Source organism: Taudactylus pleione, unplaced genomic scaffold (genome assembly GCF_031769625.1).
Source record: "Taudactylus pleione unplaced genomic scaffold, aTauple2 ptg000006l, whole genome shotgun sequence".
Taxonomy (NCBI): Eukaryota; Metazoa; Chordata; class Amphibia; order Anura; family Myobatrachidae; genus Taudactylus; species Taudactylus pleione.
Genome location: NW_028284409.1, coordinates 1,037,035 through 1,063,482, shown reverse-complemented (window position 1 = coordinate 1,063,482; position 26,448 = coordinate 1,037,035). Strand labels below are relative to the sequence as shown.

Below are 26,448 nucleotides of genomic sequence, written 5' to 3'. Positions count from 1 at the left end.
GATATACAGGCACATGGAGTAGTCAAGTACTTGATATGCTTATTTTGTTTTTATTACCACATATGCACAATGCAACCAACTATGGGGGTTATTTTTGTGTTATTTGTAGTAGACAAAGTAGAGACAGATGCAGGATATTAGGACATTATCAATCTTTAATCCTGTGAGAAAGTGCCACCTGTGAACTGATGTGAATTAAGAAAACCAGAACACTATTGTGTACACATTTGTCCAGGGTTTCTATAAATAATCTTCAGAGTCACATTTTTCATTTCTTGAAGATTACCTGTGTACAATTAAAGTGATGGATTTATTTTTAAATAATTACACCTCTCAATGAGAGGTCCACTAACAAAAAACTAATAGAATACCATAGAAAGGAATACACAAAAACACCAATCAGAGAAAGGATTGAATAGGCATATGTCTAGAACAGCCTGGCCTCCAAAACTGGGTATTCTTATTGTGGAGGTTGTGGTGAGGTGGAATTGTGAACTTACATACCTTGCTCCAGCTGCTCTCACATTACAGCCGCTGTGCTGACTGTGCAGATGGTCATGGAACACAAGTTGGACTACTCTCTCTCTGGAAGAAAATATGTGATGGCCGGACAATCACAAGATATTAAGAGTTAAGACATGGACAACACAGAAGGGAACTGCCATTCCAATTGCTTTAATGGAAAATGATCAATGAACAAGCTCCTCATACACAAAACCGTCTTAACCAATATGACAGTTGTCAGTTGCACCCCCTGGCCTAGAGTGTACTAGACTCATGTGCATAGACCTAGCCTAAAGGGGGAAGACAAACAGGTTAAATATGGACTGCTCTAGTACCCATGTGTATCAGAAAAACTGGCCTAGAAAGACACATACACAGAAATTATACTCAATTTGGTCCCACTTGTCACTTATATAGACGAAACATAGCCATAAAGGACGGTTGCTATGTTTGTTACGTGCAGGTACTGAGATACAGTAACACATTCATCTAACAGGATAGTATATCCTATCCACAAAAGTCTAACAGGCTTGTGAGAACAAATGCCTTATTCAGATAGTGCTGGTTGTCAGAGTCCTACTCCTTTCTACGGGAAGGAGGTCTAGGGTTGCGATGAGGAATCTAAGTGGATCCCTCAGCCGCTTCCTAACTGTTTACCCAACTACTTTGCGCATGCGTGACCTCAGGTCACACATGCGCGGAAACCAGCCACAGGGGTGGTACTGAAATAGCAGTGCTACTAATCGCGTGGATAGCTGCTTTTCCAAGCAGCTGTCCCTGCACAGGAGCAGTACTGAAATGCTCTGGTGATAAGTATCCCCCGTGGTGAGTTGGATATTTAACCATCCAGCCCTGGATGATTAATAGGACCCTTAGGGGTAAATTTACTAATGTTCGATTTGGTATTTGATTTTATGAATCGATAAAATCAACTGAAATTTAATTTAAATCGAACTGCAAAATCCCTTAACAAAGCCCTCATTTACTAATATTCAATTTTGCATTCGATTTTCAAATTGAATTCCATTTTGGTCGATTTTAAGAAGGGATTTTGTGTTTAGTTTATGAATTCCCTTCCATTGAACCTGAAATTCCCATTAAAATCGAATGCAAAATCAAACTCAACTACCTCTTTACTTCCTATTGGGTCAAATGTATCACATGTACACTAATTAACAGGGGAACAAAAATTGGAAATGCTTGTGCACACTAGAAAAGTGAAAGGAAGTTGTCAGGTGTGTTCATAGTGCAGAGAGTGTTGTATCCAATTTTTTCAGCATTTGTGAGTATGGTAGCTGATAGGAGTAGGGGAAGGCAGCAGAGGGGGTGTAGGAGAGTGCTCCTGCACTTGCTGCATCTAATCAGGAGGGTACTGAGGGTCAACAATCTGAATTTGTGGTATTTAATTTACAAAAACAAATATTTACAGCTGAAATAGTTGACAATAAGTGTAGCCCTAATCTGCCTTCCACTTTCTGTGCTCACATGGTCAGTTGTTGGTAACAAAACCTCTGCCTGCTCACTGTCTATTGCATAATCTGGGGAGAGTGGTTGATTTACTGCGATATTATGCAATAGACGGCAGCAGAGCACAATAACGGACAATTTCTCTGAATGATATAATAATATGCCTCCCGATTTATTAATACACCTGAACCTTGTTTTCAATAGCCCAAAGGTGCATTCTATCATGGATCAGGTAGCTATATGGTGGCTATATGTGCCTCATTATATTTATTCTCAGCAGGAGTTTGCGGATCTGACAATGGAGTCAAAGACAGGAGTAACAGCCCTAGCCTAAATCACCTGTTGGAAAAAAAGAACAATATAGTAACATGTAGTATTAGCTGCTTAATTAACACATAAAGGTAACTTATTCAACAACCATCTTCTGACATTTGGTCAGCCTCAAATTTTGCAGAGAGGGATGTAGGCATCATAGCACGAACCAGGATAGCCAGTCACAACACATGATTTTTAGTTTTGCATCACAGACCATCTGCACATTCATGGAATACTTATGTATGATGTCTGTTGGTATAGACATGTGCAGTATTCATGGGTGGTCTCAGCCCAATGTGTGTGCAATCTATAGCTCTCAGAAAATTAGGCATGCCTGAGAGACTATAGAAAGCTACCTTAAGTTTGTGCCAGTGTGACTCCTGGCTGGAAAAGCAGATATAGGTGTTGCAGAGGGGATCAGTGCCCACATGACTTGGATCAGGTACCTGCTAAAGGTAGGATGGGAAATACCTAGCATCCTACCTGAAACTGACTAAAAGAAGCCAGTAGCAAAAAATGCAAAGCACACAGCAGCTTGTGCAGGCCTGATACGGCATGTGACCTCTTGATGAGGTAAATTAGCATCATGATGTTGAAACATGAGAGGTGGAACATCTGTATAACCTCACCAGCAGACAAAGCATTGAGGTTTATCCGAACCCAGATCTGCTAAGGTTGTGGTGTACCTCATGAAGCTGTTGATGTTGCTCTGATTGATGCTTCTGGGTTCTCTCAGTCTGGTGGTAATTTGCATACCGCAGGTAGGTGCACAATAGAGCATAGCCTTGAGCAGCCACTAATCCTACAGCCAGACTGCCCCACATGCTTTTAAGAACTTTTAAAGGCATCACAATCAATTTCCAGCCAATAGAATGGTGTTTAGAAGCTCAAATCAGTTGTCTCTCATTATTCGATCCATTTGGGGATTTGAAGTTTATTTTGAGTTCAATTTACATTTGATTTGCAAATAGAATGTTAGTAAATAAGGTGATCCTATATTCAACTATGGGAAAACATCGAAATTTTGCCTATATTCGATCTTGGGTGAGATTTGGATTTATGTTCGATTTTGACATTTGATTTTGGCTTTAGTAAATCTCCAATGTCAAAATCTAATGCAAATCGAATGGCAAATCGAACAGTGAGCCTGATTCAGAGCTGGACGCTCTGACAAGAGCGCTCGCTCTGAATCAGGGCCCTCCTACCTAAAATTGGAGCGGCCTCCTGGCCACTCGCATAGCTGTGGGTGACCACCCACAGCTTGTGCGAGCGGCCAAAAAGATGGTCGCGATGGTCAAGACCATCACGACCATCGGGCTTGCGACGAGACCCTGCGGTAGGGTCTCGCTGCCGCAAGCCCAGGAGTGATTTTTGGCTCTATCAGAGCCAAAAGCACTCCCACTGACATCACTAGTGATGGCAGTGGGGCTGACCCCAGACGGTAGGCGTTCCCATGGGAACACCTCCATCTGGGCAGCAACGCCCCCAGCACGCCCACCAAAGGGGGCGTGCTGTCACTCACCATCGACAGCACGCCCCCTTTGGTGCGAGACCCTCGCGAGCGGGTCTGAATCAGGCCTAGAATTCAAAATCGATCTTTGGTGTCATACAAAGGGAACGGAACATAAAACAAGACTACAAAAGCAAAAAAGGTGACCTCATAAAAATTTTAAAGGAAAGTTAATAAATAACATATGCACATAATGACAAGTTGTAATTATGTACATATGTAGTATACAAACATTTCTTTAATGAACAACTTACGATTTACATTACTTACAAACATGATAGATTACATTGCTGAGGGGTTATAGGTGGACACAAAGAGGGAGAGAGAACAGAGTTGGTGAGTGCAGAGGTTGGAAATTTAGGAGGATGGGTGGTAGGCCTCAATAAACATATTGGTTTATAAAGAGATGTAGTCAGGAAGCAGGCGGCCGAAATGCCGTCCGCCGGCTTCCCGACAGTGAAAGCCCAGCATGGGACTAATGATAGGCGTCTAAATACCGATGCCTATCATTAGCTCCATGCTAAATTCCCGACACCCGGCATACCGAACGTAGGGTTAGGTTTCGGGACTCCCGGGGGGAATTAGGGTTAGGCACCCTCCAGGAGAGTTAGGGTTAGGCTAGGGGAAGGGGGGTTAGCACTGCCCCGGGAGGGTTAGGTTTAGGGTGCAGGGAGGGGGGGTTAGATTTAAGCACCCCTGGGGGGAGGATAGCCTTAGGCACGATGGGAGGAGGTTAGGGTTAGGCACCACTAAGGGAAGCTTAGGGTTACTGGGGGAGAGGGGTAGGGATAGGGTTAATGCTTACCCTGTTGGAATCTCCATCTGCCGGCCTTCCTGCGTCGGTATTTCACCCGCTGGGATTAGGTCCGGCGTACACCATACCAATTCCATTTTTAAGGCATATTTAAAGGCTGAGAGTATTAATGAGATTCTATTTTAGTGTACAAGTGCAATCCAGAGAAGGAAGTTAGTTAAAATGATTTTTAGTTAACTAGCTAATAATGATATTGCAGAGTGTGTGGTTTCATAGATGAATAATAGATTGTAATTAAATTATTTGTGCTTCCTTTTTTTTGACAGAGTGCAATTGTAATGTAAATGGATCCACAGCCACAACTTGTAATCCTCAGACCGGACAATGTGATTGCAAAAGAAATGTGATTGGGCGCCAGTGTGATGAGTGCTTGGTAAGTTTTTATATATAGCATATTTCAGTAAATCAACCATTAATAAATGTAAAAACAAAATCTACCATTTGTGAAACTACTTAACTCATGTGCATTTATGATGTAATATTTTTTGGTCAATTTATTATAAAGATCCAATGTGTTGCATAATTAACAGTATACAGATGTGTCCTCAAAAACCTAGCCTCAATATGCCATGTGACGCGAGAAGCCTGACATGAGTGAGTCACCAGGTCCCATGCGACTCTGCTTACATCTTTTTTTTTTGCATTTTTTTTTTGGGCCGAAAATGCGTTTTAGTCGGAATACTATCAATGCGACTAAGACGCACCAGAAGACTGCACAGATTAGTTTGATATGCAACACTTGCATATCTGTGTGCAACTGAGTATGAAAATGAAGTGCAACGGAACTTGGCGTGGAAAAAATACGTGGCCGCTGCATTGCACCATTGTATATAGATTCATGGATTAATATGTAGGGGTACATTTACTAAAGTGATAGGTGTTAGAAGTGAGTTTTAGAAGAGATGTTGCCCATATAACCAATCAGATACTAGCTATTATCTTCTAGAAGGTGCTAGTTAAATGTTAAGTAGAATTTGATAGGTTGCTATGGGTAACATCTCTTCTAAAACTTACTTGTAAAAGCTCTCAATTTAGTAAATTTACCCCTTAGTTGTAGCAGATATACAAGTGTTGCATATCACATGAATCAGTGCAGTCTTCTGGTGCATCCTAGTCGTATTGCAACTAAGAAGCATTTTCAAGCAGAAAAAAATGCAAGAAAACTCTCTAGTTGAACCAACTAGATTCACTCAGGACCTGGCACACAGAGAAAGGCTATTTGATGCAACTTAAGCAACAGGGTATGAGGACACATCTGTATGTCTATGATGTAATAGGTCTATGCAGTTTGCCTACCTGCAGTGATTCAGGATTCAATGTACCATCAATTTACAGACCAATCGATTTGCGCAATTTCTGTAGTAGATCTTTTGTGAATTATAGAGCTAGGATACAAACATTAAAACACATTTGTTTATGAGTACAGTAACTGCATCATCTGTTTAGATGCTGGTCTTGAAGTCACTGATAGTGTATATAACATGACAGCCTCTTGCTCAGATATACTATTTCTCTATTTTGATCTCTTCAGATTTGATTTATGCATTGATTTTCGTTTTAGTCGGGTGCCAAAATGGTTTTCTTATCATAATACATTTCAGAAGCACTTCACTTAACTCTGACATAAACTTCATTCTTTTTATTCGCAACATTTAATTTTCACAGATGAATATACCACTGAGCCAGACAAATCCTGTGGATTTCTTTTTATTTTTCTTTGCCATTCACTTGTGTTAAAAATGCTTGAATAGACTATTCATCATCTTAAGTTGGGGCTTTTTGTAGTAAAGTAAGCTTTTATTAATGCAAGAAAACCATGGCCCTCATTCAGAGCCGCACGTTAACAACAGTACGCTCGTTGCGTTCCGATGTTGACTAACCGCGCATGCGTCGGTGTTACACCGCGCATGTGCGTACGGCAGATTGCGAGCTTTTTTTCTCTCGTTCCTAAAATAGCGTACAGGAAGTGACATGTCAAATGTGATTGACAGAACAGGGCGTTTTTGGGTGTTGACGGGGGTGGAGATGAAAAAACGCAGGCGTGGCGAGGCGTTTTTGGGGCGTACATACATTAGCAGATGCGAACGTCAAATGTGTTCGGACCGTCTCATACGTCACTGGAACATCCGCTTTCCCTTCAAAATGCTCGCACAGCTTAGGGTCAGGATTACTCGACCACATTGGCGATGGCCTTCTCCTCCGTCCCGGGACTCCACGATGGTGCAGCGATTAATCGTGGCTGGTCAGTAAAGTAATTAGTGTTGGATTGAAATCCGGCTTGGTATGTGTTTGGAAAGCAGTTTATTGGGATAGCACAAAAGCGTACGCAGGTGGAAATCAGAGCTGCTAATGTCATGATTACATAATCAATTAGCGTACATTTTTGGGCTTTGATTTTGGCCACAATTTGGTGGTTATGGCCTATTGTAACAATAATGTCATCATCTTTTAATTAGCTCCCCTTTTTTTTTGTTTACTGTGGAATTTGCATCGCTATGTGTTTTTTTAAACGTTCCTTAAAGAGGCCTTTTTTTTAAAAAAAGAGGGTCAGTTTTTGCGTTTAAGGCCAGGATTAAATGTAACCCATTTGTACAATAATGTCACAATACAATGTCAGTGTTTTGTTTTTAATTTATTGTTTACACACAAACAAATTGGCATAATATTGTATTGCCTTTTTTTGTGGCCAAGATATTTGATCAAAAAAAAAAAAAAACATAACTACTAACATAAGCGTAAATACAAAATTTAAAAACATTTCACAAGAAAGGAGAGGGAAGTTTTGACCAGAAAGGAATATGAGCCAAGCACAGAAGGAAAGTGGGAAAAGTCGCCATTGCTGTCACCGTTTTCTCGCCCGTTTGGCTGGGTGAGGGTGGGCGCCAGACCGGGTCCGGGATGCCATCGGGCTGGCCTGTCCAGAGGCAGATGTTGTGGCCTCTGGACTAGGCACAGGGCTAGGCACATTTGGAGGATTGCCTGATGTTGTGCCAGAGGTAGAGGATCTGGATGTTCCGGCAGGAAGGGAGGTCGGCTCCACCATGTGCTGGCGAACGAGCTGCTCCAGGGCATCGGCGATGCGGATGTTGGCCCTGGTATTTTCCGCCAGGGCCTGAGCAATGGTCACGTTGGCCGCAGCATTTTGCTCCAGGGCCTCAGCCACCCGTATCAGACTGGCGTCCATCCTCTGCAGAATCTCCGTATGGCAATCCGATTTAAAATTGAGTTCTGTGAGGAGGCCCACTGCCTGCGAGGGGGCACGCCCTGGACTGGCTTCTGCAGGGTCCTCAGCCGGATGTACTGGTTCCTCCCCTGCAGAGTCAGCAGAAATTCTGCGGCCAAGGCTCCCCTCTGGAGCAGACTCATCCGCCTCTGTCTCTGTGAGGAAATTGGAGAAAAGACTCACATTAGAATCTACATATTGGCACAATAGCATTTCAGAGTTGGTGACATCACAAGACTTACCTTGCCCAACATGAGGAGAGCAAAGTCTGGCATGTCCGTATCCATGTTGGACACGCCAAACACCTCCACAGCCTGCACACACCCCTGTGCCATCTCTTCTAAGTCTGTCAACTCCAATGACACAGGGGTGGGACCCCCACCTGTCCCCCTTGCATGCCTAGCCCTGTCGGCAAGTTTTTGTTTTAGACGATATTTGAAGTCTGCCCATCTGTGGAATGAATTTGGAACCATTATCCTTTTTTTTACAATGGGGTTTGTTTATAGGATGGGAAAGTGTTTACTTACCGCCGTTTGACATCCCGGGCTAGACGGACATAATCACCCACCCTATTGACAGCAACGGCGACCTCCTCCCACATTCTCCACTTCTGGCTTTGGCTCATATTCCTGGCTGCCTGGGGCAGGATGTCAACGCACTTCTGGATCAAAACCTCCATCTCCTTGCTTGTGAAATGTGGCTGCCTTTTTTTTTTTGCAGCTTTGGCGGGTTGACTGGGGCCAGCAGTCTCTTCCATGTCATCCTCCTCACCTATTTGGGTAAATATGCAGATTTAGCCACTTCACAACTTGCACAATATTATGTTTTAAAATACTCATTGACACAAAATGCATGAAGGCCTTACCGCCGCAATTTTGACCATTGTTTCCCTGGTTTGAAGCCATGTCTCTGCTTCCAGCATGAAATCATCCAGAAATTCTATGTGATTTCGTGACGTGTTTATACATGCGTCGTTAGTTTGCGGCCGCATCATTGATTGTGCGTCCCTATGATTCATCCTTAATTTGTGCGGGAAAATAAACACTATTTATGGCTTGGTGTGTGTGGATTCGAGGTGGGGTTGTTGGAGTGTTGTTGGTTAAGTGGTTTGGATTTGGTTGGTTGGTTGCGTTTGGAGGATTTTGGAGAGTTGTTTTTTTGTTTGTTTTTGCTACATTTCTTTGGTTTTTCCGTTCGCATTTTTTTCATTTTATCAACATCCTTTCCTGATTTGGTAAGTTTTGTGCATTCAAATTTGTGGCCAATTGGTGTATTCTTCTGTTTTGTGGTTAGTTAATTTGTTTAACACTCATTTCATCTTTTTTAGTTTTTTTTTTTTTTCGGACCCAAAGAAGTTTTTTGACGACATCTTATATATTCGAGTTGGGTAAGTCCATTTTTTGTCTTGCATTTGCGAATGAATTACTGCATTTTTGACTGTTGGTGTAGTGACTTGCATTTGCGAATAATTTACCGCATTTTTGACTGTTGGTGTAGCGCCTTGCATTTGCGAATGAATTACTGCATTTTTGACTGTTGGTGTAGTGACTTGCATTTGCGAATAATTTACCGCATTTTTGACTGTTGGTGTAGTGACTTGCATTTGCGAATAATTTACCGCATTTTTGACTGTTGGTGTAGTGACTTGCATTTGCGAATAATTTACCGCATTTTTGACTGTTGGTGTAGTGACTTGCATTTGCGAATAATTTACCGCATTTTTGACTGTTGGTGTAGTGACTTGCATTTGCGAATAATTTACCGCATTTTTGACGGCTTATTCATCATATAATCCAGTTTTGCTTTTCCCTTTTCCATTTTTTGGGTCCATTTGAACCCTATTTGACGTACGGTGTGCAATGTAGTTTTCATCGATGGCCAAATGTGTTTTTCCGCTATTTTCTGTGTTGGCTTGCAACAATTTTTAAACAAAAAAAACACCCTCTAAATTTTTGAAGTCTCATTGTTGCCTTTTTTACAGTTTATACGTATCATGACAATACCCCGGCATGTAAGCAGCTATGGATGGTATCAGAAAGCTAAGTTGTTTTTTCTTACTTTTGGGGTGGGTCAAAAGCCTTACATTGTAAACTTTGAATTTCAGGTAGATCTGGGGCGAATTGTTCTGGCCCTGCTCCCGGAAGACGACCAACCTCAAACTCGTCCCAGGCGTAGGCATCGTAGGCATGCAAGGCCCCAGATATTTCGAACACGTGTCACCCTTTTTGGAATGCCCGATGATGAGGTTTTAAGACGCTACCGTCTACCTCCCAAAATCATCATAGACACTCTCTCATTAATAGAAAGTGATCTTGAGCGGCAAATTGACAGTCCAACAGCAATACCACCACTGACGCAATTTATGGCGGTGTTACATTTCTGTGCCTCAGGATCGTTTCAAACAACGGTGGGAATAGTGGCGGGCATCTCCCAATCCTCCTTTTCCCGGATCCTGAGGGCAGTGATGGAGGCACTTTTCAAGCACCTCCATCATTTTATTAAAATGCCTTTGGATATGGGTGCCCTTAGTGTGGCCAAGGCCAATTTTTACCAAATAGCTGGCTTCCCACACATCATAGGGGTTGTGGATGGTACTCACATACCACTTCAGCCTCCAGCACGGCTGGAGGCAATATTTAGAAACAGGAAACACTATCACTCCCTGAATGTAATGGTGGTATGTGATGCCTCCCTCCAGATCCTGTCCCTGAATGCTAAATTACCAGGAAGTGCACATGACTCCTTCGTCATCCGGCAATCAGGGATATGGCAGAAATTAACCAACCTACAAGCTGGTGATGCGTGGCTTCTGGGTAAGTGGAGACCTTTAGTACATAACAATGTTAAGCTTGATACACAGTGTTCCTGATGTGGTCTATTTTTGTTCACAGGAGACAGTGGATACCCTTGCATGTCCTGGCTGCTCACTCCTTATTTAGCTCCCACACCAGGGCCACAAAGTGCGTATAATTCCGCACTTACAGCCACCAGGCAAGTGGTGGAGCGCTGTATCGGCCTTTTAAAAGGCCGATTCAGATGCCTCCACCGCTCTGGTGGCGAGCTCATGTATGTGCCGGATATGGTGTCGAAAATTGTGGTCCTGTGTGGGATATTTCACAACATTGCCATAAGGAGTGGTGTCCCAATGCAGCCAGAGGATGCCTTACCTGAGGATGGCCCCCCCGAGGTTGGTCGAAGGTCAGTATGTGGGGGGGCCATACGCGATGATGTGGTGGCCAGATTTTTTAGGTAAGTTTGTTCAAAACTCCAGTGTTTATACCAAATGTGTTTGTTTTTTTTGGCAAACATCTAATTTTTTTATAATTTTCTCACCATCTTCTGTTTGTTCACATAATCTTTGGCACTCCAACGCTCACTACTTCCTGCTACCCTTACCAAACCTGGATCTGGTCCTTTTGGGCATATATTCTGGAACCCATATCGCAACGCCATGTTTGTGGAATCATGTTGGCATGGTCCTTCGTCAACCAGTTCTTGATTTTGTGTTTTTATTTATTTTTTTCTTGGTATGTGTTGTATTTGAATTTATCACTGTGTATTTTTTTTGGGAGTGACCACTTTGTTTTCTCTGTTATGTGGTGAATAAATGTTTGAAGAGTGAAATGGTCTTCCTTTTTTGGGATGTTAACAGCAAGTGTAACCAGGTTAACACAAGTTACATTTGACTAAGGGGTAAACCAGTACTGACGCCAGTTGAGCAAAACTGAAATATGTTTTCAGCTTTCCAATCCACACCAAAAGGAAGCCTGGCCCAACCTTGGGATTTGTAAGATTGGCCTAAGCAGCTTGCGCACCAAGTAGGAACCTGGAAAATGTAGAAATCTGAAATTGACACTACACCCAAAAAGGGAAATTACATTGTTACTGTTATGTGTTTCTGGTGTCTGTTTGACATACAAAGACAAAACACAATCTAACTTTTAAAAAAGGGAAATCCTTGCAGGAACTTATGTCAGGCTAAACTATCTTGGTTTTGGTTTTTAAAAATGAGCCACAACGTATATTTGTCTTTAAAAATTTATTTGGCAAATACAACAAAAAAAAAAAAACTAATGCCGAAGGAGGCCAGACAGCCGGTCGAGGGCCACCAGAAGGCCGATTACATGGTGGCGCATCTGCCCCACAACATCCGCCACCTCTTGCCGACGCCTCTGTTCCTCTGTGGGTGAGAAAAGTGTGTGGGTTAATACAACAATAGGGACTCCACAGAAAAACATTAAAAAAAAAAAAAAACACTCCTAAACCCAAAAACATAAATAAAAAGGGTGGGCTGGCAAAAATACAAGGCCTAGGTACAAATTCCCACAGGTATGATATGTGTATGCTTAAATCACCAGGAAGAGGTAAAGGCAAACCTTCACAATCAACAAAAGTCAAGCCACAAAAACACGAAGAAAGGCACGACACATGATTACATACAAACAGTTTGTGCTTTTAAAAAAAATAATAAAAAACATACCGGGAAACAAATCGGGAGCTCCGGCAAAACCTCCATGATCCTCCTCGGAGGATCCGTCATTCCCCAAAGAATGGGGCGGAGTTATGCTGGACTCCGGGGAGGGGGTAATTGGAAGAGGGGTGGGTGGAGGAGAGGGGGAAGTGGGACGGAGGGGAAGGAGGCTCGACATTTCCGGGAGAGGGTCTGGGAAGGATGGGGAGGAGTGGGGAATAGGCGAAAGATTTGGGGTGGAGTGTTGGCTGGGGGTTGGGGAGAGTGGGCGGGAACGCCGACGTTGACGGCGGAGTCTTGGCTGTCCCCCTAAAATATGTCAAATAAATTGCGTTTAGTTTATGGACAAATCCGGGCAAACAAACAAAAAATAAAAAAGAAAAAAGAAATAAAACCAAAAAAAATAGCAGTAGAATTAAAAATTCATAAAAAGAGGGAAAACATGCACACGCAGATATGAGTACAAATAATAAATAGAACAGACAGGAAAACATGCACACGCAGATATGAGTACAAATAATAAATAGAACAGACAGGAAAACATGCAGACGCAGATATGAGTACAAATAATAAATAGAACAGACAGGAAAACATGCACACGCAGTTTGCCCCACAAACACAAACATTAAAACCACAATACATAACACTTACTTGCCAGGATCTGCATGCGAAAGCATGCCAGCAAGCGGGGCGTTCGCCGTTGCAGGTCGGACCACCTGCGCTCCAGCTGCCCGATGTTGCGGCGTGATCCGAAGGACCGCAGGCGGGACCGTACCTCCGCATACGCGGAGCGCTTCTGCCGGTTGGTCATGGGTTCTGGCTGGCTGGTGATCCGGCGATCCATGACCTCCGTAAGCACCAGCAGCTCACGCCTGGTGAATGCGGAGGCTCTCATGATGGCAATGGTGTTTTTCTTAAAAATCATTTTTGATAAAGTGTGTAAAAATTTTCTGATTGGCTAATGTATTTTGGAAATTAACAGGAGCAATTTTATTGGTTAGTGTATGAGTCATGTGTTCGACAGGGCCAGAAATCTCTGGAGAGTTAGGATAGGCTTGATGCAGTGACATGCGTAAGCAAATTTAAATAAAGAAATGAACCCAGGGAAATATGCGGGGATACACAGCAATAGTACAATTGTTTAATTGTGGTTCACATGTTTTTTAAACAATAAAAGCGAATGTTTCATCCGTACGTATTCTGCGGGTAAACACAAACACAGACAAGAGTAAAGTTTCTTGCATTGTGTTGAAAAAAAACAAACAATTAAGCTAATTGATACATTGATTGGCATGATACGATTGATGGAGGTAGGCAGAATAAAGGAGCAGGTAATCGACATCTGACAAGGCCACTTCCTGTTTATACTTGTGCGTGCGTTCCTTTCAAGCCATTTCGGGGATGTACGCTCGCTATTTCGTACGCTCGTTAGTTAGAGGAGGGGTCGTCAGAGTTTAGGGAGGAATTTTAGATGCGAACGAAAATACGAGCGAGCCATTGAATTTAAATATTTTTGTACGTACGCCTAACGTACATGCGCCCGCTTGCGTGTGGCTCTGAATGAGGGCCCATGTCTTTACAGTTTACACACAGCTGTATAGTACAAGATGTTCGAGTGCTTTCTTCAATTTTCTTACTGGAAAAGAGCTTCAATGACCAAAGTGTTCTCAATTTTTACAATGGTTAATGGGGGTAATATTAGACATTTAAGAAGACACAGGAAGAAGGGTTTCTTGTAAAATATTTTAAAAAGTAATATGAGGTTTGTATTGTACAACGCAGTAGACCGTAGTGGGTTTTTTTTCAGCAGAACTACAGAGCTGTAGAATTGACACTGTTTGTTTATAGTACATCTGATATTTAAATCTAGTCCTAATAGTAGTTTTTTTAATGATCCCAGGGCCGTAACTAGGGGTGGACAAGTGATGCAGCCGACCAGATTGCATGGCCTAGGGGCAGTATCATTGCTGTTCCAAGGCACCTGCATTTGACTTGCAGGTTGAATGGAATGGCACCCTGCAGACTAGAGAGCAGCCACAGAGCTCTGCTACTTCTTGATTTTTTCATCTCCACCGATTTGTTGTGACATCGTAACTGCACCTGTTTTGGGGGTGGGGGATTGCATTACAGTTTATGGCTGCGTCATGACCGGCAGCAGCTATCGCCCTCTTAGCTGAGGGGGTCTGCCGCTGCTGCTGGCTTAGGTCCCAGCACTTCCTCAATTAATCTGGCAGGCGTCGGGACTGGCACATGCGCATGAGCGGCAGTGGCGCCACGCATGCGCATGCTTAACAACAGCTTCTCGGGGCTGCATTGTTTGCATCCCCAAGAAGCCCTGTAGGGCTGCCCGAAAGGCAGAGCAGCGGCTTCCGCTGGAAGCCGCTCTCTGCTGATCACAGCCCGGACTGACAGAGACACCTCCCCCTGGCTGCCTGTCTTCAGCGTGACTGGCAGGTGTTTGCTTCCAATGGGAAGCTACCTCCAATCACAGTGAAGCCAGTGCAATCACAGACTGCACTGGCATACTGAAGTGGCGGATTTTACTGGGGGGGGCTGAAGCCTCGCAGCCCCAAGGTAAGATCCGCCACTGGTCATGACTTTACTTCAGGGTATAGACCACACTGGACAAATCAGACCATGCATGTGCAGGCACTAGGTAAAAGATACTTTGGATCCCTCTCTGGAAAATAAAATGAATTAACGTAGCCCATAAAGATGGGATTAGTTAATGGGGCACCTGTTGTGAAAAGCTAAGGTCTGCAGAGTTTGATACATTTTGGAATTTTGCCATCCCATAGATATTAGAATAGGAATTGCTTTTATTATTGAAAGACTCCAGTAACCCATTAATACTTTTGGGGGATCGTTAAAGAATGCAAATTCCTCCAGAAACTGCAGTTTATATTTGGATTTTTCAAAAAATCTGCTTAATAAATAGACTACCAAACCAAGTTAACATATTATTTTTATAATCACAATGTTTTTGGACTTTCAGAATTTTTAACAGGTATTAACAGGTTAACATACTGTCTTCACATGTGTATTCCCATAGCATACATTTGTATGCCCAACCTAACTGTATCTACATGGAAGTGCCTCCTACATGCATATAGTACATTATACACTATTAAAATGACTGTTGCTGACCTTTCTGTGCAGGTTAAATTCCATTTGGTCTGTGCTTTTCAATTACACTGAAACTAAAGGAGTTTAACTATGCTCAAAGTCCTACTTTAGAATCACAAGCGCTGATGATCTGGTGTCCTACAGGAAAGAACAAGCTATAAATAGACATCTTTACATAACTGATATATCACTAGTTCAGGAATAATCAACTTTTATCCATATTACATTCTTTTTATAATTGATAAGGGGTGGGGGCGGGACTGCACATCCTAATTTTAAAACAAGAGGTGCTATCATGCTGAGACTTGTAGTGCCATTCAGAAAAAAAGAAAATGCAGGTGCACACTCTAAGCACTAAGAACACTGATAATCAAAATAATTATAATACACTTACATTTAACATTTAGTATAATAATAAGCTTCTTAGCACGTCTGGCCAAAGAAGTATGCCCTCCTACCACGTCAAGGTGAACCTCATCAGGTGGGTCCCAAACATCCCTAATACTGACACATTGTATAAATTTATCCAGGACTTACGTAGAATAGCACCTATTCCAATGTGTAGACTGCAGTGCAAGGACCCATACTAATTAAAAACATCTAAGGGCAGGTGGTAGGGGTGCTAGTTGAAGCAGACAGAGTCTCAGCCGTCAAGTGGACAATATATACACAAATAAAGAGGAAAGGTGGGGGGGACTACACATCCTTATTTTAAAACATATTTCTTTCTTCTTTCTTCTTTTCTCATTTATTTATAATTATAATTTGTTGTGTGATGTATTGCAAACTAAACATGAACTATTCAATGATTATTCTCATTTTCATTCTCATTTATTATATGTTTCTGGAACACAATGGGCCTGGAGCAGAGTTGGTTGCACTCTAAATTGAAGGTGTAATTTGCATTAATTGAAAAAGCCGCAATTGCAACCATATACGTCAAGTATCTTGGGATGCTGGTCGGTAACATACACACCTGTTTACGGCAGGCATATAAAACAGACACTTACTTCTCTCTTGTGACCATGTTTTTAACCTTTTATTTTTGTTTGCAAACAAATGTATTTTCTATTAGACATCAATAATACTGCTAACCCTTTTATAATGCAGCAGAAACATACACACACAAACACACACACAAGCATAGTTTATCCCCCAAGTGATGAAGAAGACGCCAACCAGCATCAGTGAAGCATTCACAAATAGGCTATCACTAACTGCTGGCTAGTGGTGAGGTCCATCATCATCCACTATTTATACTTGCCATTGACTACCCTCTTTTGCAGGTGTATATGCGTCTTTGTCCCATTATCCATCTATTTACAATTGCAAGAACTTTTCATTACTGTTCTCAGCCTATTTTAGAACACTCTCATTATGTACATCAAAGTCCAAGCAAGCGTCAGTTACAGGATCATTCAAATCTTCATGGACGCATACACATCATTTTTGGGGAATGTTCATATCAATTTCACACAAGATATGCTACAAAATCAGGCGTTATACTTACTCAGCATCAATCTCATTGTGTTTTGTCTAGTAATATTATGCTATAAGAATGTTAGAGGTCAGGACATAACAATCTCTCCTGTTTTTCATTACTTTTGTTTTCTTCTGCTGTTTCTTCTGCTTACCATATGCTTTTCTGCTTTCACTTCAAAAGCCAAACTGTTGGTGGGACTCTGAGAAGCAGGTATGTCTGCCTTGTACCTGCAGCATCAGTGGCGCAATGTCCCAGCGCTGTGACATTACAGGGAGATGCATCTGTAAACCTGAATTTTTTGGGAAACGTTGCGAGTACAGAAGGCAGGTATATGAGATAAAAGATCCCTATCGGAAATCCCAAAATATTCAAGCTCCACCTAGGAGAGGGAGCTTCCCCACATCAAGAGGTTGTCCTCGAGGTGCTTACAAACCAGCTGTTCTGGTAATTGTTTGTGCACTCTTTTATAGCATGGAGTGGAGTTCATTGCTACTGCACGGCAAATAAATGGGTAATAGTTTACAAAGTAACTTTCATTTTATACATAACAATTAGTTATCTTTGGCAGTGTGTGGGCTTTCATGTTGTTTCCGTTTTCTAAATCTATAAATGCATGCTTCTTATTTATATCTTGTGGTTTTGTTTCATCTGTATGAAAAAAGACTACATGATATATGTGTGTCTTACTGTATGTTTAGGGGCTGTCACATGGAGAGCACATGTATAAAAGCTTACTGCAGTAGTTCCTGGCTCATTCTCAGTCAGACACAGTCGCCGTCCTCCTTATGTATTTTGCTGCAGTCGCTTCTGCAGCTTTAAGCTAATGGCACTACAGAGCCCTTCCCTGGTTTACATCCGTGAATACTAACATGCAGGTACTGAGAGACCCAGTGTCAGCGTCCATAGATGCTGTACCAGTTTCTGCGTCTTTAGATGGCAGGTGCAGTTTTTACATATGAGTATGGCCTCCTATGTGAGCGGTTAATAGTCTCTGTGTGCAACCGCTTTCAGCGTCAAATCAGTGACACACCTGCGACACTTCTATTAGATGCAGCCTCTCCATGCATCTGTTTTGCCACCCCTCTGTTACCACCCATCTGCTACCCTGGACCGCCCAATACATATCACAGACTGTGCGCCCAAATCTGTACTGTGTCTCTGTAGGAACACTATTGGTACTGACAAAACATTGCTCCACTGCGCCCAATATCACCACTGCATCTGACAGACCCAGGCCCACTATACACACACATGATATACAGAGTCTAATCAAGTCCCAGCTCGGATCACTTGTCTGGGGTTCCCAGTAGAACCGAGTCCCGTCTAAGGTCGCTTTAAGTTCAGAACTCAGATTAATGAATTTCTGTTTTGGATTGCATGTAAATAGGTCCAAATTACATAATTTCTAGCTGTTTTTATCAATTTTAAAGCAATCCATAACCAAAACCGAATCTGAACCAAAACACTTGAGGGTGATTTTGCCAAAACCAAAACTATAATATTTGAGGGTGATTTTGCCAAAACCAAAACTATAATATTTGAGGGTGGTTTTGCCAAAACCATAACTCAGGGATCAGCGCACATCTCTAATTTGTTCCACAAAGGACAGTGCAGCATGAAATATTCACTGTAAAATATATTACTTTTTAAAATTGAACATAAATATCTTAGCATACACAGGTGCCATGTCTGAACCCATACATGTCACATGTATTTATAAATAGATATTATTTTCAAACCTGCCGTAGCTATTTGTAATATGTAAGGTATTTGTTGCAATTATTGTAAGAAAGAAGGTGCCCTTAAATATTAGAGATGAGCAGTTTGGTTTTTGAGAAAACCAAACTGACTCGAACGTAGGGGTTACGAGCCGAACCGAGTCACAGTTTGGAATTACTCTGGGGTTCCGAGTAGAACTGAGCCCTGACTAGGGTCTTCTCGCAATTTGGAACTCGGATTTAAAAGTCAGATCTCAAGTGTTTTGGATTGCATTTAAGTCCCTCCCTCGTGATTTCAGTTGCTGTGAGGTGGTCATATTTGACTGGAAATTACTGGAAATGAAAGTCACTGATGTTAATACTACTATAGGAACAAAAATAAGTTACATGATTTTTGCTGTTTTTATCAATTAAAAAAAAAACAACTTATTTTGGCAAAACCAAAACCTTTGAGGGTGGTTTTGACAAAACCAAAACACGGGGGTCCGTGCACATCTCTATTCAATATACATTTATACACAGTTGTAGGTGCTTAATATTTACATTATGGTTTTGGCAAATATGTAATTTTGCAAGATACAGTACAACAAAAGTGTTTATTACAAAAAAATCTAATACAAAAAGTTGAATATATCACTTTTTAAACTGTTTATGGCCGTTTTTCAGTTATGGTTATCTCATTGTTTTTCAAAGTTATTCTGCTAAAATAAGGTAGAAGATAATGCAGCTGGGTCAGACTATCTACAAACAAGTACAGTGGTTCTGTATAATAATGTTTATGGTGTATGTTTTGCTGTGCTAACCATTAACCTATTTTTGCATAATGATTTACATTGTTATTTTGTTACAGTTTTGATTGCTGTTTATATCTTTTAGTAGCATCCATGACTATTACTGCAATCTCAGGAATTAACACACTATACAGTAAACGTATTATTGAATGCTGTAACGTGTATGTAGAGACTGCAACAGGATACAAACAATACAAAATATCTAAAAACAAATCACAAATTGAAATACATACCAGTTCATCCATTCTAGAAGTCAAATTTTTCTACCAACACTTTATAAAAAAAATATTTCTCTCTTCTTTTTATTTATTTTACTTAAATAAATCATTTTTGTGTTCTCTTCTATCTCAGCCACAGACATATGGCCCTGTTTTCTCACAGGGGTGTATTACCTGTAACTGCAACTCTTTTGGTTCCAAATCATTTGATTGTGATGATAATGGTCAATGCCGTTGTCAGCCTGGAGTGACCGGGGACAAGTGTGACCGTTGCGCTCGTGGATTTTTTGACTTTCAAGAAGGAGGATGTACCTGTACGTACAATGATTCTTTAATGAAACTAATTTACTTGATTAATGTACCAATCATAATAGAACAACTGTTGAAAAAAGGAGAGATAGCTCAGAAGAAAGTAAGTTTTAAAGATATTACTCATGTAGTATACTGTGAAATTTAGGGTTCTATTTACTAAGCAGTGTTAGGAGACAGAATGAAAAATAATAAGGTGCCAGCCAATCAGCTCCAAACTGTCATTTTTCAAACACAGCCTGTGAGACGGCAGTTAGGAGCTGATTGGCTGGCACTTTATCACTTTTCACTCTGTCTCCTAATGGTGCATACACACATTCAGATTTTTCTTCAGATCTGAACGATAACGATTTAAAAAATCGTTCATATCTGAAGGAAAATCTGACATACCTGACATATCTGTCAGATCTGTCAGATGAACGATTTGAACGATGCACGTTCCCGATGGTCAGATAATGATATCTGACATCTGATGTTTTTGCAGTCAGACTTGGACGATTCCATTCATTTTAATGCAGTAAAAAATTGTTCAAATCGTTCATCTGACAAATCTGACAAGTCTGACCGTGTGTATGCTCCATAACACTGCTTAGTAAATAGACCCCATAATTTGGTAACAACAAGCGCATCTCCCTTAAAGAATGTTACAGTATTTACTTGAGTTCCTCTCAACTTTTATTATTGACCAGTTAATGAACTATTAGGAATGACTAGTGTGCTTTTATACACCAGTATGATGTATATAAATGATGTCAGGTAAAGCAGTGTGTATATGAAATGTATGAATTAGTATTATCGTGAAAAAAAATATGGAGTTTTGTTTTATTTATTTTTTATTACAAAGTTCGTCATAAATTTGTATACTAGCATTATTCGTTCTTGCATATCTGTTATTATAAAATGGCTCCCTGATCTAAATTAGTTAATCAGGTACATTTGTGTGATAAACTAAATACTGCTGTGGCAAGTGCACATCAAAACTAAAGTGCACAGCATGCACCGCATCGATTGGAGAGAATAGGAATGGGATGGGGTAAGTATAATGTGTCAGGAGGAGGCAGGGACAGGGGGAGCTGCTGAAGGGGGTGGGCGTTCAGAGGTTATTTACTAATGTACTCATATAACTAAAGCCAGTATTTAAAATTGTATAAGCCAGAAATATCATTAGGTATTGAAAAACCTAGCTGTTTGTTTTCTCATTATTAATTTTCTAGTCATTAGTGAAATAAGTGTAATTTGCAAATGATCATTTATTTTCAATACTCTAAATATTTAAAGAGACCTGAGTAGATTCATGAACACACTGTGGCCTGAATGTTAATAGTTAGTTCTGCAGTCAGATAACTGCAACATTTGAAACTCCAAGGTCCAAACCACATGGGGGACATGTATCAAACCTTCTAAAGAGTGGAAAAGTTGTCAAGTTCAGAAGTTGACAATGGGCTGACCTGACCAGTCAAGGGCTGTTTGTCCTTGGGGAAGGGGGTCCCCATTTTGGAGGGAGTCCCCACTTCTCCAGGGATTCCAGCCCTGGGCTGACCATTTGAGGGTTGGTTGCCATTATCGCAGGGAAACCGCCAGCAGTAGGCCTGCCTGCAATAGTGTAAGCTGACCTGGCTGGTTCAACCTAGTGCTGGTTATTGGTAAGTACGGGGGACTCCAATCCATTTTTCTCCCCTATTTCTCAATACCAGCCGAGGCTCAGAGGCCCAGGGCTGGTTATCTTTTTTGGGGGGGGAACCCACCATCGTATTTAAAATTTAAATTTTACAGTTTTAAACATTTTAAAATCAACAAAGCTTGCAAGACGCAGGTCTATTGACTTGCTGGGTTTGCCTTCAGATTTGACGGTAGAAATTACTGAAAAAAGCCTATTCCGTTGGGTTTTAGATGGCAAAACACAATAGACATTGCTATTAGATTTCAATTAACTCAGAAAACTGAAGCTTAGTAAATACTGGTGTGAAATCTGATGGTAATGTACAGCTGGTTGCAATAGACGGCAAACCCGCTATTTAGCAAATTTATCCCTAGGTGTTTAATCCATGACATGCATATAAAATGCATTCTGTTATTCTACTTAGCCACTACCTCTACATTATGCCCATTCCAATACATGATGTCACAAAAGTCTTAATAATTATTGCATTCAATGGGGGAGATGTATGAAGCTCAGAAGCGGTATCAGCGCACGTTATGTGCACTGATACCGCTTCTCCCCGATGTATGATCAGAGGTTTGGGCGGTAAATGACAGATGCGCTATGCACCACTGTCATTATCAGCGCTGTGATCTACAAGATAGCAGCGCTGTTAGCCTGGGCCATGTAAGAATGGTCAGATCGCCTGACCGTTCAATCCGCTGTAGCTGTCGCTATCGACAGCTACAGCCTAGCGCTGCCCTATCCCCACAGCAGGGACAGCGCTATCCCTGCTGCGGCAGCTGCCGGCTCCAGGCTGCGCACAGGGATACTTGCGAGATCACATGCATTCTCAGTGGAGCCGGCTGGGACTGACACATAGTGCATCAGCACTAGGCTGATGCACTGTGGTCTCTAGCGGGTAGCACCATAGGGGAGAGTTAACGATCCCCCTCTCTGGCCGATGAGATGTTTATACATCTCATTGGTAGTGCTTCCTGCTTTGCCTCAGTAAAAGGCGAGGCGGGAAGCGTTATAGCGGCACGTTAAGTGCCCCTATAATACATCTGGTCCATTATATCTTATCTTGACAACTATAACTCTGTTTCACCTCACCAGTTTGCACAACATCAGCTGCACTTTGATAATTTTTACATTGACTCCATCTACTGCAAAAGATTAAATTCAAAGTGTTATGAAGAAAGCCTTCCACAATTTTGTCCCATCCCACATACTTGCCCAATACTAGGGTATTTGTGGCCCCCCTGCATACTGTACATGTGTACCCTCCCATCCACAATAGTACCCCCAATTCAAATTATACCACACAGTAGCACAATCTTATTCACAATGCACTGCACATAATTCCCCATATTCACATTATACAACTTAACAGTGTCCCTTATTCACCTTATGACACACAGTAGTGCCCCTTATTCACGTTATGTCACACAGTAGTGCTCCTTATTCATGTTATGTCACACAGTAGCGCCCCTTATTCATTTTATGCCACACAGTAGCAGTGCCGGTTATAGACATAATGCCACAGTAGTGGTGCCCCTTATACACATAATGCCCACATTAGTGACCTTTATACACATTGGACCTGATTCAGAGCTGCTCGCAAGCGCTGTGTGCTTGCAAGTGGCCCGATGGTATGTGTACGCACATGCGCATGTTTCGTTCTGCGCGTGTGCGAACTACTCTGTGCGATCGCAGCCCGCTCGCTCGCCCAGCAAAGATAGCCTAGTGAAATGAGTGACAGGAGAGGCCGTTTGTGGGTGGTAACATGGGCAGGACACTAATAACGGGGGAGTGGAGGTGCGAACGCAGGCATGCCTGGGTGTTTCAAGCTGTTTTTTAGGCATGCATAATTAACAGGCAGCGTCATAGTACACGTCACATGCTTGTTTTTTTACACTGAAGTCCTCGCAGTGCTTGTGGTAGGGTAAGGCAACCGATGGTGCTCGATGTGCCAATGTTTTAAAACACTTCCTGGAGATGACGTGCGCTAGTGGGCATCTCTACATAGGCTAGTGGGTGTCTGCATATACAGAGCGATTGCTCACACAGCCAAAGTGGGTGTGCCTTGGCGAGCGATTGCTTGTCACTTTGACAAATTTGCATACGCTGGATGCGAGCGATCGCATCTAGCGAATGGCTCTGAATGAGGTCCATAATGTCAACAGTAGTGCCCCATATACACATAATGCCACACAGTAGTGTTTCTTATACAGAATACCCACAGTAGTGCCCCTTATACACATAATGCCCCCATAGTAGTGCCCCTTACACATAATGCCTTCAGTAGTAGTGTCCCTTATACACACAATGTCCAAAGTAGTGCCCCTTACAAATAATACCCAAAGTAGTAGTGCCCCTTATATAATGCCCACAGTAGTAGTGCCCCTTATATAATGCCCACAGTAATAGTGCCACTTATACAATGCCCACAGTAGTAGTGACCCTTACACACAATGTCCACAGTACTTACACAATGCCCACAGTAGTAGTGCTTCTTACACAATGCTCACAGTAGTAGTGCCCCTTTCACAATAACCACAGTAGTAGTGCCCCTTATACAATGCCCAGAGTAGTTGTGTCCCTTACACACAATGCCCACAGTAGTAGTGACCATTACACAATGCCCACAGTAGTAGAGACCCTTACCCATTATGATGCACAAAACTGTACTTACCTGAAGCCCTGGTCCTGGCCTACCTTCAACAGTTCCTCACACTCGGCACTATGGGAGAGACATCATGATGTCACCCCCTACACACACTGTGGGAGCTGAAAGGCGAAGTTCAGGAGTGAGCTCCAGTTGCAGGGAAGGAGATGCCAAATGCCCACTGGTAACAAAATCTTAGCGGTTGTCTGGCAAATGGAGAAGGTTGTGTCGCATTGCACCGGCCCTGCCTGTGCCAAGAGCTGTTGCTCACCACCCATCCTCACTGCTTATCCATAAGAGTTGTTTAGGGCAGCTTTTCTTTTATGGAGTGCTTTCTCATGCTCAGCAGATGTCCCCAGCTTCTCAAACTTTAGTTGGTTAGCTTTGCAGAAAAGATAAAGCTTACTCCTCATTATTTATCAGTCTCCTCCTTAAATGTGGCCCATGCAGATCAGCAAGTGGGTGCATATAGGTCTGTTAGGAGGTTTTTATCTTTTGCATCTGATACGAGAGAAGTACAGTACTGATGTTGATTACTTGTAGTAAGCCAGGTGCACATGCAGTCAATTCAGAAAAATTGTGCATAACGAGATGTACGGTTCTGTATACAGTATGTGCAGAAATAGACTATTTGTCCCTGTACTTTTTAGCAATTTACACACAATTTGCTACCAACTCTGCATCAACCCCTTAATGTTTACTTAACATTTATTATATTGAAAGATTCTTGATTTGTTATAAATGAGCAACTTGTGTCATTTGTTTCAATGCTTTGGTGAACAAAGCTCAAATTCTCTTCTAATGAAAACATTTTAAAAGCAAACACTATGCTGTATTGTATATCTGAACCTAGTTGTTCATATGTGGATTTTATCTTCCATACAGCTTGTGATTGCCCTCACGTTGGGAATAATTGTGACGAAGAAACTGGTCAGTGTGTTTGTCCTCCCAACACTATTGGAGACCAATGTGATAAATGTGCACCAAATCACTGGGGACTCAGCATTATCACTGGATGCAAGGTCAGCCAATCAATATTTCTCAGCAGTGTAAATAACCATCAGCCAACATTATTATAGACTCACAAAAGTCATGGTGTGATTGTTAATGGCTCTATTGATTAGTTATCTTCCTCTTCCTTTGTTGTGAAACCTATTACTTTTTATATGTTTTAATATCCTTTTTATGCAAACTTGAGTCGCTGGAGAATTCTTTTTATAAAACTGACATAACTATTCCATATTAATTAAATTGAATGAGTATAGATAGTGAAAAATAGTATTGTGCCATTTTACTACTTGTTCATTTGTTTCTGTTTTAGTAAATTAAAATGCTTCTTTCTACCAGAATGCTGTATGATAGATTACAAAATTACAAATCTCCTACAATATTTATGTATTTAATACCTGGAATTTAGATGTCAGCCAGGTGAATTTTGGACAAGATTTCCGGAATAATTTATGCCCCCTGGGGCATCAGACCAATAACAGTGCATGGAACATAAGGCAACCAGTCATCAAGAATCACATGTCTATAGCCTTATAAAAGGAAGTTGCCAACCATCTAAAACTTTCTAGGCTATCCTACAAAAAAACTCTGTAAATGCTACAATTTATGATGATGATGATTGGGACTTGTGATGCGAATTGTTACTAATATGTTGCTTGACCTCTGACTTGTAATCCGCAGCTTCACTTCTGTTTTGTCACACTAAGGTACACTGACATTTTAATTTAGTAAAAAAGTGTAATCAGATCTAGATAGATGGATCAGTACATAAAAATACTATAGACTAAATTAAAACCTGTGCAAATGCTTATGAGAAAATGCTGTGTAACCCATAGACATGGGTAAATTGACTCGGCTGATAGAGCAATATCAGAGAATTAATTACTATTTGCACATAATTTGTCAAACAGTGCTCATTGTGCAATCAGGGGAATCACAGTATATGAAGTGTTAAGAAGTCAGTCAACAAGCGACAACAATTGTCACATGTTTAGTCTTATAAAACCCCTTGAAAACCTAAGTTTTCCTGGATCAAGTGCAAACATTTCTAGATTATTACTCTGACTGTGACTATTAGTAGCACAAACACCCGTACTGCAGATGCTACAAAGTTGCAGGGTCAGTGGAATTGGAGGCGTCCTAAGTGCCACTCACTCTTACGTACCATGCTTCAAAACTAC

General features: G+C 41.6%; 1 protein-coding gene across 1 annotated transcript in view; it reads left to right on the top strand.

The window, feature by feature from the left end:
* Positions 1-26,448, top strand: part of LAMA2 (laminin subunit alpha 2) — a 901,593-nt gene that overhangs the window by 528,693 nt on the left and 346,452 nt on the right. The window contains exons 20-23 of the mRNA XM_088452064.1: positions 4,877-4,983; positions 17,094-17,357; positions 19,774-19,954; positions 25,145-25,281. Coding sequence (XP_088308190.1) covers positions 4,877-4,983; positions 17,094-17,357; positions 19,774-19,954; positions 25,145-25,281 — 689 coding nt within the window. The remainder of the gene's footprint in view (positions 1-4,876; positions 4,984-17,093; positions 17,358-19,773; positions 19,955-25,144; positions 25,282-26,448) is intronic.